At 36.3% G+C, this 13,717-nt stretch overlaps 2 protein-coding genes across 2 annotated transcripts; one reads left to right on the top strand and one right to left on the bottom strand.

Moving 5' to 3' along the window:
* Nucleotides 1–593: 593 nt before the first annotated feature.
* On the bottom strand, nt 594–5,757 carry LOC103711599 (very-long-chain 3-oxoacyl-CoA reductase 1-like). Its single transcript, XM_008797814.3, has 3 exons — nt 5,042–5,757; nt 4,179–4,248; nt 594–1,131 (listed from the first exon to the last, which is right to left on the bottom strand). Exons 1-3 carry the CDS (start codon nt 5,683–5,685, stop codon nt 874–876), a joined length of 972 nt encoding a protein of 323 aa, XP_008796036.2. The 5' UTR covers nt 5,686–5,757; the 3' UTR covers nt 594–873.
* A 3,201-nt stretch (nt 5,758–8,958) lies between these two features.
* LOC103711600 (peroxisomal membrane protein 13-like) lies at nt 8,959–12,523 on the top strand. Its single transcript, XM_026806413.2, has 5 exons — nt 8,959–9,286; nt 10,705–10,923; nt 11,015–11,274; nt 11,837–11,929; nt 12,034–12,523. The coding sequence occupies exons 1-5, from the start codon at nt 9,268–9,270 to the stop codon at nt 12,247–12,249; spliced, it is 807 nt and encodes a 268-aa protein (XP_026662214.2). The 5' UTR covers nt 8,959–9,267; the 3' UTR covers nt 12,250–12,523.
* The last annotated feature ends 1,194 nt before the right edge of the window (nt 12,524–13,717 follow it).

The following is a 13,717-nucleotide window of genomic DNA, read 5'->3' as shown; positions in this document are numbered from 1 at the left end:
AGTAGTTTTATCACTGATAACTACCAGCAGCATCAAAGAAGAGAAGAATGAAAGAAAAAAAAAAGAAAAAAAAATAGAGAAGACTTGGAGAGACCTCTTCTACATAGAGGCTTCTAAGTTACATCTGCTGAGATGAAACCTGGTCAGTGCTGCTACAGTTTGCTGCTGCTCATGAAGCTGTTATTTCTCCCGTTACCCAATGAACCTGTTATTCGACCAGGTCTAACCCCAGGCACCAAGTGATTCCGTAAGTGCAATATTCACCACAAATCTTGACCCATGAGAACCATGCATGTGAATCTGTGACCACTCAGCCATATCTATCTGTGGTTCATATTGCCATCCTGCAGGACCAACCTGTGGTTCAGATTAAACAAGCTTGACAAATTCAGCTGTTGCACCATCATTTAAAGGAGGCTTTATTGCCCACACTATTCTAACTGTTGTGAAAAATTAAGTGATGCAATCAGCTGATGCCAACATCCCTTTTCAGATAATTATGTACAACCAGTAGCATCATTTCTTCCTTGAAGGGCAACAACCAACTCACCTACCTTGGCCTCCCAAGTCAGCCACATCTAATTGTATTGATAGAACCTCAGGAAAGCTACCTCTTCTGCATTAAGTTTTACAGTCTCTACAGGTTGGTGAATAACATATACACAAAACATATATGCATTTTTAACCCTAAGCATTAGGCTCTGATACAGTCAACCACTGAAATACCAAGAAGAAAAATGAGAACTAATTGAGCTTTGCATCCAAGTATACAAATTAAACTACTGAGAACAAGGGAGATCATCAAAACAGATACACTGAAAAGTACAGAACAGATGTTCTAGGTTGATGTCATCGAGATGCTTGGGCCGGATGCTATTGTTCTTTCTTTTTGGCATCTTTGAGCTGCCCCCTCTTGCGGATGCCAAGGCAGAAGCCCAGGCGCCATTTGTCAATAGCAGCCTCTGGCAGCACGGAGAGCAGACACCATAGGAGGGAATGCGGCCAGTAGGGTGTGCATCTTGGTTCGTAGCCAATCCAATGTAAGGCAGCACGGGCATAAGTGTCTGATGATGGCACAAAGAAGGAAGATCTCCTGATGGATGCCATTTTTGTCGCCACGTACAAGGGTACCTGTTGACAAGGAGTAATATGTGATCAAACAGAAGAATTACAATTCCAGAGAGATGATTTGCTGAAGTGGATTAGTCTGACAGAAGAGGACGTGCATGCAGCCTATGTCATTTGCAGATATTTACCATTGACATTTTTTTTCCTTGACACTGATATCAGACCTAACAACAGCATTAAAGCCCAAGAAATTTATATTTTTAAGGACATCATTAGAATACTTCCGAAAAAACAAAATACCAGTTAATGTTGCAAAATAACAGTTATAATTTCTGGAAATATTATATGCATGCCCTTCGATATATAGGTAGTAGAGGCAAGTTGACCCATAAAAGCGATTTCTAGAACATTTAGCTCCTCTAATTTTCCCATAGCTAATGCTTGGAACTAATTCCAGTTCATTGTTATAAAGATTTTTTCTTTAAATTTTCAGAAATATATAGGCATGCTATTCTTCTCAGTGATTTACCATGTCATTACTTAAACCATAAGAAACATTTGAAAATATCTACAACTGAAAGCACCACAATTTAAATCATTCAAGTCTGCAGCTGTGTTTTTGCCAGAACTTCCAGACAGAAAGCATGCATCAGACAGAGAGGCAAGTATAGTGGTAAATCCTGTTATCCTGAGTAGCATCTATGTTGCACTCGTACAGTCATATGATCTCAACATCTTCCACTTCAAAATTGGATAAATAACCCTATTAAAGGATATCATTAAGACATCAATAGCAATTGTTTCTGAAGTAGAAGCTAACATTTTTAAATACACATAGAACCGTTTTGGCCTTAGGATCTTTAAGGGGAATCAAGTTTAATAAGATGAAAACCTACTTCAATATTCAGGATGTCATGAAAACCGGTCCATGGAATAAATTTTATTTACTTATTTATTTATTTATTGCTGACACTTGAGGAAGAAACAGTATATGCTATGCCCAAAATTTTCTATAGCTAAAATTTGGATTGAAAAAAATAGCCTTTGCTTTAAAGAAGAAAACTTGCATTGCAGTTTGCAGACTACAACAGCAGCGTTCTTTGGAAAGCTCTCCCGAAAAAAGATCAAACAGCATATAGATATCAAGAAGGTTTTCTAGGAACTGCAAGGAAGCTGCACCGATGATGACAACAGTGTTTAATCCACTGATGCATATATCCTTGGTCTTTCACTGCAAAGCATTCTAATAATTTGCACCAGGCTTATTTTTTACCTTGAGACTGTAAATCATCTATTAAAACAATGTGCAGCGGTTACTGCCTGCCTTGACATCACAGCTATGATATCATTGTCCGCAATTTCCACTATTTTAAATAAGGACTAGGACGTTAAGCTGTAAAGATGACTGCTGTCCATTATAACAAAGTAAAAGAAACAGGGTACTCAGGTTTCTAAATGATTTCCTAATCTAGGTGAAGAGGAGCAAAGGGAGGTTGAGGGGAAGCTGATAACATTTTCTCCAATCTATAGTAGATGTCTGGCATTGTAGACATCATATAAGCTACTAAACTAATCAACCAGATTCTAGAAGAACTTTCTAAAAGTTTTCATCCTTTATGTGTTGTTATTAAATTTACTCTGACTATGGCATCTGCTTAGAAGGATGAATGTGGTTCTCACAGAAAAACTTGCCTTTTCCTCCCTCGTCTAGACTACTTTCAAGTGTAGAAAAGCCTTGAAGAGGCTTCCTCCCTGGTTATATAAGCTTAAACTACTAATCTTTGAATTCCTGCCGGCCAAGTAACAGTATATTATTCCACAAGGCCCTATCTTGTCCGGATATGCCCATGAAAGGAAGTGGAAAACAATTTAGAAGGATAAACTGAGGTAAGAGCTGGTTGTAATGTTGTCTTGAACTTAGATGGACTTTACTTTGGTCCTTAATGGAAAACACGTCGATGATGCAACGCATGTTGGTTTCAGCTATCTTAATAAGTATTTCATCTAATGAACACATTATCCAATCCCTGGGTTTCTTTTTAATTATCTTCAATTATCTAAATTGAACAATGAAGCATATCCATTATTTCTACTCTGTTTATTAGTCTACTACTCTAGAAAAGTTCCCAGTAAAGAAGTTTATGTAATAACTTTATTATTACTCTCTCAGCCAAGATTGAATGACCTCCACTCTTTTTGCCCCCGATTTTATTGGTATCTCCATTTTTTCCTACATAATATTACCAGCTTGTAGGATTCATTTTGATTTTCTATGAAGTGCAACCTATATCAAAAGTCAGAAATATGGCATTACTAGTTTTCCGCCCTCTTTGGTTTACTTCTCAAGTCTTTATGTCATTATTAGAAGAGAATAAAATGAAGAAATCAGAGAAAACAGAATTGTTAAAAATGCTTGCATAGTCGTGCCCTATACACCACAGTGTTGACAGATTAAAAGAAGATGAAAATAAGACAAAACAAATTGTCTTTTAACTTTATGAATCTAAGGGAAACTAAATCTATGTAGGAAATTAGTGAGTAACAACAAACTTAAAAGAATATATTAAATATATGTCAAGGACAACTAACAGTATTGGAGAGAGTAAAATAGCAGCACAAAGCACAGACAAAGGTCATATAAGAGAACCTTAGGCTATCTGAGTAACTCAGGTATAATAAGGCTCCAAGGAGCACCAAAAGGGGCAAGTAGCCTATAGCAACCATTTAGATTGTGCTTTACTTCTAGGCAATCTTGCACCATTTATACCTATTTCAAGGATAACCAACAGAGCCACAAAAGAAAGTAAAATAGTAGAGTAAAGCTTGATCAAAAGCTGTATAAAAAAGCCTCATGCCATCAGAGTAGAAAGGTTTATGAGGCTAAAATGGAGAACACTAAAAGAAGCAAAAACTTATGCCAGCTGTTTAGATAGTGTGCTTTGTTATAGATAATTTTGCACAGTTCTCATGGATAACTGACAGAGTGAGAAAGTAAAGTGACAGACTAAACTTCAGTCAAGAACCGTAAAAGAAAACCTCATGCCATCTAAAGAATAGATGTACTCATTGTACTCATCAATGATACATAAGCAAAACAAAGAACAAGTTACCTGGCATTGCACATCTATCCCCTTGTTCTTGTACTCAACATAGAGGCATCTCGAGAATTGATCGATGTACCTGATAACAAACAAGAAACCCTTGTTAGCTGCAACAAAGAAAGGGACAAATGCACATCTTTCAGCACTCAATTCCATATAACACATCTGTACCAACCAAACCCAGGAGAGAAGAAAAGCCAAAATGATTATGATAGATCTAATCCAAGCAATAGCTCATATGAACTAAATGATTTGTTTCAGAAAGCTGGCTCCTCTTAGGATTTTATCCCTGATAAAATGCAACCATTGAAAAAACAGTTATATGAACCAATCTTCCAAAACCAGAAGTGCAAAACACCAAAAATAAATTGGGGTTTTCTAACAAATGGTATGCTTTTTATAAGGATCACCAAACATCACTTATGCAGGGACTCCCAATGATTTCAAAAAACAAAAAAAAAAAAACCTTTTTTTTTCACCTCCTCTTGCCAATAACCCGGATCTCTCCCAAATTTTTTCTTCCGGTCATCCATTTCTCACGCTAAACTAAGCCACAAAAGCCATCCAACAAAATCTTTCATAACAAATTCAAATCTAACAACTAAAACATAAAAATAAAACAACAAAAAAATAAGTTGCATGTTCAATAAGGATCACTATATACCACCAATCTACAGTCTCCTAATGATTTCTTTTTTCTAAAAAAAATATTTTTTTTTATGATCCCTCATTTCCCTTCCCTCGAATCATCCATTTCTCACACTAAACTAAGTTTCCAAAACTTTCGAACAAAATCCTTGTTCCCAACTTCAAATCTAACAATCAAAACAAAAAATCTAGCATCAAAACTACCAAACAAACACAAAACTTACGCTTTGGTGGCAGCATAGACAGCATAGAGCGGATCAGATGGAATAACAACGGCGGCCCCCGAACCGATGTTCACTATGGCGCCGCGTTTCCTCTCCAGCATCCCCGGCAACACGGCGTGGGTGACCCTGGTCACCCCCCCGACATTAACCTGAATCAAATTCCTCATCAACTCCTCATCCACCTCATGGAAAAACCTCGCGTAGGGGTACGACACGCCGGCGTTGTTCACCAACACGCCGACGTCGAGCCCCACGATGGCCTCCCGGAGGCGGCGGACGCCCTCGGCCTGGTCTCCGGCGAAGTCGATCACAACGGTCTCGATTCGGCAGCCCGCGTGCTTGGCTCGGATGGCGTCGGAGACGTCACGGAGCTTGTCGGGGTTACGGGCGACGAGGACGAGGTGGAGGCCGCGGCGGGCGAGCTGGAAGGCGAAGGCCCTACCGATGCCGTCGGTGGATCCGGTGACGACAGCCCAGGAGCCGTAGCGGGCGCGGAGGTTCTTGGCGGGGCGGAGGAAGGAGACGTAGAGCCAGCGGAGGACGGCGAAGGAGAGCTTGAGGGCGGAGAGGAGACCGAGGGAGAAGAGGAGAAGGAGCCATGACGGCAGGGCTCGGAGGCTCTCAAGGCAAGTGCAAAGCTCCATCTTTTATTCCTTCCTTCTCTTCTATGAAGAAAGAGAGTGAGGAAGATAGACAGGGCCGCGGGCGGTTTATAAGAATCCGAAGGAGACGAGGTGGGATCGGGCGGTTGAAGTAGCTGAGCTGAAATTAATTATTGTCATTTAAGATTACCGTTGGCAGCCAGAATTTATTTATTTTATTATTTATTTATTTACTTATTTACTTATTTATTTATTTATTTATAGGATTTTTTTGGCACCTGCAAAAAAAAAAGGCCAATGAAAAGAAATGAAGAAAGCTCCTCGTTTAGTTAGAATTTTCAAAAAGAAATAGCTATCAGAATAAAATTTTCATATTTTATATAAAAAAATTTATGAAAGACTTAGAAATTAAATTTTTTTAAAAAAATTATTTTTAAGTTGATATTTTTTTATTAAAAATATAATGGATATTTTACACTATTTTTTAAAAAAATAGATGCTTAATCAAGCATGAGCCAAATGTGTCATTTTTAATAATCAATCAAACATGTCAAAATTATTTTTTAAAATATTATATTTTTAAAAATTAAATTTTTTAAAAAATATTTTTGTGAGAAAAAAAATTTAAGAGGAATTAAATGGGCCATGGTCCCATGGATGATGGGGGTTGGAGCTATTAAATGCTGCATTGGAGAGGTTATTAGGTGGGCCGGATATATTATGTATTTATGGTGAAATTGTATATATAAAAATGTTATTTTATTCTAAATTTATAGTTGATTTGATCCATATAATAATTTCTCGTTGAAGAAAATTTATCGTGCGTACAGCATGAGGTGGTGCATGGTGCATGGTGCATGGATGGAATGGAAAAAAAAAAATTGCTGTTGGATTTTATGTGACAATTTATAGAGAGAGTATTATATTTTGTTGTGCAGCATGCAATGTGGAATATATTTAGTTATCTTTAGCATATATTTCGAGACTTTTATAGGTAGAGAATCCATGGGTTGAGTCCTTAACTTTGACGGGATGCACCAATATAATTAATCATATATTACTAATTTACTATATCGAAAAGTGGAGAAAACAATGAAAATATAAAAATAAATTAAATTCAGATCTGAACAAAGAGCATATCTTTTTGTCATTACGATTTCTAGTGATCATAGTTACACCGTGCTAAAGCACCAAATGCATTGAGCATCAAAAGCTATCGGAATTCGGTAGTAGATCTTTTGCATATTGGTGGCTCAATCTACTGCATCATTTGCCTTTCTGCCATGAATTTGGGCTTGGCAATGATCAAATATTGGATCCATTGAGAAAGCTTTTCTAGCATCTCTTCCTTCGACTAGCAACATCTCCCAAATGGATCGCACACCATGATTCCCAGCTCCAGCTAGCTTATAGAGGAGGAAGAAGAACCATCAGTATTGAACTCATAACAATCCAATGGTGTTGGAGTCCATTTCACCTAAATCATGTCTTAAACTCTGGGTTTACCTTTTATTTTTTCACTTTTATTGTGAAGGTAATCAAACTAACAAACCAGCTTGTGAACATAAGAGCCCTAGGCAGAGACAAATTGCTATGAAGATACAATTTCTCTTGTGAGCTAATTCTTGGACTTTTGGGGTATGTGCAAAAGAGTACGTTGATTGAGAGTAAGTTTTTTTTTTTTTTCTTTATGTTTCTACTTCTCTTTGGAATTATGGGCTTCGATATTATTAATAATAACCATAATAATAATAATGGTTTTTCTCCACATTACAAATGCATGTAAAAATACCCACATTCATAATTCCCTTTGCGAGCATGGAAGAAATTTTTTCCGAATGAAAAAATTTTATAATTAACAATTTTCTAAAATAATCAATGACTCTCTAAAATAACTCTACATTTATTTTTTTTCTTTATGTGCATGGACTCTAAATGGTCCATACTTTTTTTTCTCAAATAATTTAAAAAGATTCTCACTCAAATTCAAATTTATTTCAATTTTTTTCTCTGTATAAATTGAATTAGTTAATAGCTTTCTGAAATAAATTTTCTAAAGAATTTTTTTTGTAATTAAGTTTAATATAGCTTCATAAAATAATTATTGGCTTTCTAAAATAATTATAAATTCAATTTTTCCTCTATGTGCATGGATTTTGTGCGATCAATAATTCTTTTTAGAATAATTAACATCAACAACTTTCGAAAAGACCTATAAATTTGAATTTTTCTAAAATAAGTAAGAAGATTCTCACTCAAATTTAAAATTTATTTTTATTTTCTTCTATCTGCTTGGAGAGAAATATGCTGAAAAATAAAAAAAATTCCATCAGCTTGCATGGAGGTTTCTTGCAAGAAAATTTTTCATAATTAATGACTTCCTAAAATAATTAACAACTTTCTAAAATAACTCTAAATACAATTTTTTCCTCTATGTGTGGACTCTAAATAGCTAATAATTATCCTAAAATAATTAAGAAAATTCCTATTCAAATTCAAATTTATTTTAATTTTTTTATAAAAATAAAAATATAAATATAAATTAATGTAATAGAATAATAATTAATTTCTCAAAAAATAGAATGAAAAGTAAATTATTAAGTGGAATGTATTTAATAATTTAAAAAAATCGAGGCGAGCATTTTCTTCGGCCTCCTGCTTGGTCGTCGTGATATATTTTTTCCCTATATGTTGTAATTTCTAACATACTTACATAATTTCACCATATTTAACTTTATATCTAGTTACTTTTAATTTTTATTTAGAATTTTAGATAATTTTTCTATGACAGGATTAATATATAATTTTTTTAAATTTTTATAATAATATACAATATAGAATATGTATCATACATCCAAGAAGAGCCCATAGGTACTCCAAAAAATTTGTTCGAGTGGTCAAAATGTTTTTCTTAGAAAAGATTTAATAAATCTAGATACTCGAAATTTACTTATCACTACATAAAACAGTATATGTTATAATAAATAAAAATTAAATTTCTTCCGTAGATAAAGAAATTTTAGAAGAATATTCAGCAATATGGATTGTTATCCTTCCAAAAACTTTACATATTTATTTCCTAACTTCTATAATTTTTTATTAAGTTTTTTTTTAAGACAGACGCCTTACCGTACAAAGGTACGAATACATCTAATAAAATTTGAAAATAAAATATTTCGAAGAGCTCTGGGCAGCTCTCCACTCTACGTCTATAAAGTGCCGCCTGAATGATTAACGTAGGAAGCCATCCCAGCTTTGTTGGCCTCTTTAAAAACATATTTGGTAGGGGGGCCCGACTTTTTTATTAGAATTTTTTAGGTTTTTACTGGAGAGAGAGAGAGAGAGAGAGAGAATCCGGAATCTTCTCGTCACCAACCCCTAGTCCCGTACGTCCGTCCCGAGGCCAAATCCCTTCCTCCCGAACGCGCTTTCTCTCTCTTCTTTGCGTCGACCTGCGCTGGCCTTGACCTCGCCCTTTTCTTTTTCGCCGTCTCACCAAACTTTCGCGGAGGCCGCGCGGGTCATCAGGCCCCTTCCAGCCTCTACCAACTCCTGGAGATCATATCAATTTGGCCCAGAAATCCTTCAAGTCGTCAAGAGAAGAAGGTGCAAGCCAATCCCGCCATGGCTTCCACCAACTCAGGTATAGCTTTGTGTTAATCACGATATTTTGATGATGTTTGGTGGAAATTCTTTGCTGGATTATTGATGTTGTGGTTTGTTTTCCTTCGACTTTTGATTATATCTGTTTGTTGCATGATTTTTGATGCATCCTAGATCAAATTCTAAGGTATTGGTTTTCTCTGATTTTCTTCTGAATTTGAGGATTTTTGTTAGGGAAAGCTTTAATTTCTAACTATGGGCCCTTGTTTCTGCAACTGATCTGGAAAGAAGGATAAGAGACGGTGGATTGTGAAAAGAAAAAGGAGGTGTAGAAATTTTGTGGTCTTGAAGGTTTGTGTGGTTGCTTAGCTGCTGAGTTTATATTGGTATTCCAAAGATGGGTAAGGATTTATACCGTAGAGCAAGCAATTTGGTCGAGTAGAGGAGGCGGAGAAAGGGAGAAGTTGGGGAGGCAGTTACAATTGCATGAGTTTTTTAGGATTCTGGTATTTTTGTAAATGTATTATGTCGAAGAGTATAGACTTCAATGCATATATTGTATTCTAATCCCTTCTTTTTGTGCCTTATTCGGTGATGAGGTTTAGGAATCTTGTATTGCGAGAGCACTTCCTCCCACCAATATTCTTTAAAATAATGAAAAAAAAGCTTATCTCCTTCATCAGCATTTTAAGGTCTTAATGATCCATGCATGGCTATCCGCTGTAGCAAACAAATTCAGAAAAGGCTTACATGGTAAGAGTAAGAGTTTGGCCTTTTCAAGCAGCTGATAATGGAACCGGATGCTCTCAAGCCATGCTGCCAGAATCAGAATTAAATAGTAAATCATAGAGTGTTCTATATTAGGTTAAATCACAGGCCATATTATTTTTTTTCCTGATATCTTGCGAAATATTTAGAGAAATAAAAGAAATATTGAGTTGAAAAGTAGATGAATTAAGAATAAGAGGCTATGCAATTCCAGTTTCCACCATAATAAACATATATATTGTGTCTAATGAAACAAACATAATGCCTAGTTATTCAAGATAACTGGTTATTCAAGATAACTGTGTATTATCGTTTTAGGTAGGATAATTTAAAGAATATTTTGACAAATGGATATAAATTAAAAATTTTGCCTGTTGATTGAAGTTCCATAGACTTCAAATCTTCTGTTTCTTCACTTTTCATTTTTCTTCATCAAAAAAAACAAAGAAGATAAAATCTCCCTACTACTATTATAATGTAATATTTTTTCTTATATTTTTGTTTCTCTACTTTGCATGCTACACATTTGTTGGACTACAAGAGGCATGCAAATAAGGCTTCAGTTTTTGCATATTGTTTAACTTCCAAGACTAATATAACATTAGGAGATTTACTACTGATGGTAGTTGCAAAAAATGAGGTTGATGAAAAATGCATGTTCATCTTGATGGTCAAATTGAACATTCCCAGGTGCAACTCCACCTCCAAAACCTTGGGAACAAGCAGGGAACTCATCTGGTCCTGCACCTTTCAAGCCACCATCGTCTGGAAGCACAAGTGAAGTAGTTGAAGCATCCGGGACAGCAAATGCAGGAGAAATTGTTCCTAATGCTCAGAGGAATACTTCAACAACAAATACTCTTGGGAGGCCTCTGCCACCAAGGCCATGGGAGCAAAGTTATGGGAACAGTTAGGGGCATGTTAACTTGAAGTCAGTTTTCTTATTAACAAATTTATGTTATATATAATTCAGGTTGTGATTTTAGCTTCCTGAACACAGGCTATTACAACTCAGGCTATGGTTCCAGCTTATTCAGTCCATATAGTACACTTGGTGGTCCATCATATAATAATGGTCTTTATGGAAATAGCATGTACAGAGGTCTTGGAGGTTTTGGAGGCAACATGTATAACAGTGGATTTGGTGGCCAATTGGGTCCTTATGGGATGGGCATTGGCGGTCCGTATGGCAATGAGGATCCTAATAACCCATATGGCCCATCATCGCCTCCAGGCTTCTGGATATCCTTCATTCGGCTGGTAAGAAAATCTCTTTGTTATGAGTTTTCTTTGTATGTATGTATGTATTTATATATGTATATATGTAAGTATGTATGTATGTATGTGTGTGTGCGTGTGTGTACACACACACACACTTATATATGTATGTGTGTGTGTACAGAATATGTACATGTAAATGCTCCATCAATATTCAACCAACTTACAGTAAGCTTGTAAGTTCTTGATTCATAGATGAAGCTCAAGTTGAAATTCTGTAAATCTGACATCTTTTGCAAAGACAGTAATACACACACACACACACACACTTATATATGTATGTGTGTGTGTACAGAATATGTATATGTAAATGCTCCATCAATATTCAACCAACTTACAGTAAGCTTGTAAGTTCTTGATTCATAGATGAAGCTTAAGTTGAAATTCTGTAAATCTGACATCTTTTGCAAAGACAGTAAGTGTCTTTATTATGGTCGTTTCATAAAGATGCTATATATTCCCTTGAGGACATCCTTCCTTTTTTTTTTTGGGGCACCAACTTTCCTGATTCATTATTTGAGTTGTTTTGTGACACTGGTGACAGATGAATGGAGTTGTGAACTTTTTTGGTCGGATATCAATCCTTATCGATCAGAATACTCAGGCCTTCCATCTGTTTATGTCAGCACTTCTTCAAGTACTGTCTAAACTCAATTTAATCTTGCTCTTGCATCTCCTTCCGTAGCCATGTTTAGTGTTCCTGGATTAATTTTTCTTTTTCTTTTTCTTTTTCTGTTTCAGATCATTGACCGGACTGGCTTGTTATATGGTGAGCTTGCAAGGTTTGTGTTCCGGTTGCTAGGGATCAGAAAAAAGCCTAGAAAACACCAACAGCTGGGATCTTCTGAGCTTTCTGGTAACTCTGAAGTGGGATCAGAAAAGTACATTGAGGGCCCTAGAGATGCTAGCGGTTCGTGGGATAATGTCTGGGGAAATGGTGTCAGAGGATCCAGCTGAGAGAAACGTAGACAATGCCAAGAATGAAACAGGCATGGGGTATGTAATTGAGCATGGAATTCAAGAAGTGATTTTTAATACAGCAATGAGTAAAGGTTGTGATGTATGTTGAGAGGTATTGTTCTTGTTTCTAGTCTTGGGCATGTTCAGATTATAATGGATGTTCAAGTAAGCGATTTCTACATATTTCTGTATGGGAGTAAGTTTTTCAACTTGCTTGAACAAAGATCTATAATTCTTCTGTTCTTAATCAAGGTCTTATTTCTCCAGTGTGAATTGTTTCCTTTCAAGACAGTGCTGCCACCATTGTGCATGTTGTGATCAAGTGAAGAAGTCTGATAGCTGTGAGAACAGTTGCATTTTACATGTGCTATCAGTCAGCTGTCAGATGTGCTTCTGTGATTTTAAACAGCCAATATCTGTTCATTCTCAATTGATACATTCAGCATTGCACATGCCTCAATTGCTTTTTGCTGGCACTTATTATGACCTCAGAATCGAAGCTGAAAAGAATGGAGTGCCGACCCATTTTAGAAAATAGCTAAAGCCATTGCAAATCAAATAATCATTTAGGTGCTCCCAGAGGCTTTCTTCCTATTGATCCCTGGCTACATGTATACTGAACAAAGTTGAAACTGAGAGATTGGTTTTTCTGTTGGACTGTTGGTCTTGCTTTCCCTTGTCATGTGATTCATGAGCTGAATTTTTTGTCCTGTGGTGCAGGAGGCAAGTTTTTCTTTGTGAGTGATTGAAGTGGCGTTCTCTGGTTCAGGGCTGGAGCTAATTTGATGCAGTAGCCTAAGCACTTCCATTTTGTGCAACCTCAGATGTTGATTTGTCTCTAAGCTCTGCAAGAGTTTGGAAATGACTGCTTAAACTCATTCCTCCATAAAGTTGTCATTTCTCAGGGTAACTAAAAGCTGATGCAAAACTGTTGCATTACTGTCAGGTGCCAGCAAGGCCCCACCCTTCTGTCCAATTTGTGGGAACACTTGAAATAATTCAAGTATGATCATACTTGAAACCTCAGATGTTGATTTACATCGGCTTGATATCAACTCTCTAAGCTTGATACGAAAAATGTCTGACCAAAGGCAAATTTAAGCAAAGAAAAATCCTGCCATGAAACCTATGATGTGAGCCCTCCAAAATTAATGTGAAATTCCTAAACAAGGCAGATGTAAGCAAAGAAGAAGCCTTCTATAGAGCCTATTTGATAAAGTCTGTGATATGTCATCCCTCTAAAATTAGTGTGAAATTCCTAGATAAGGAAAATGTAAGCAAAGAAGAAGCCTTCTATAAAACCTATATGGTCAGTTGGTGCTTTGGGAGATTTACCTCATCGGTCACAGTTTAAGCTCGTACAAGTGGGCAACTTTTGGAACTCTCCTAATATGTAAACAATGTGAATGGTTAACAAAAATAAGTTTTGATATAGGGACCTCGATTTCTTTGAAAAGCACAGATA

This window comes from Phoenix dactylifera, unplaced genomic scaffold, assembly GCF_009389715.1.
Source record: "Phoenix dactylifera cultivar Barhee BC4 unplaced genomic scaffold, palm_55x_up_171113_PBpolish2nd_filt_p 001799F, whole genome shotgun sequence".
Lineage (NCBI taxonomy): Eukaryota > Viridiplantae > Streptophyta > Magnoliopsida > Arecales > Arecaceae > Phoenix > Phoenix dactylifera.
Note: the sequence above shows the minus strand (reverse complement) of the source record. Positions and strands in the feature narration are given on the sequence as shown.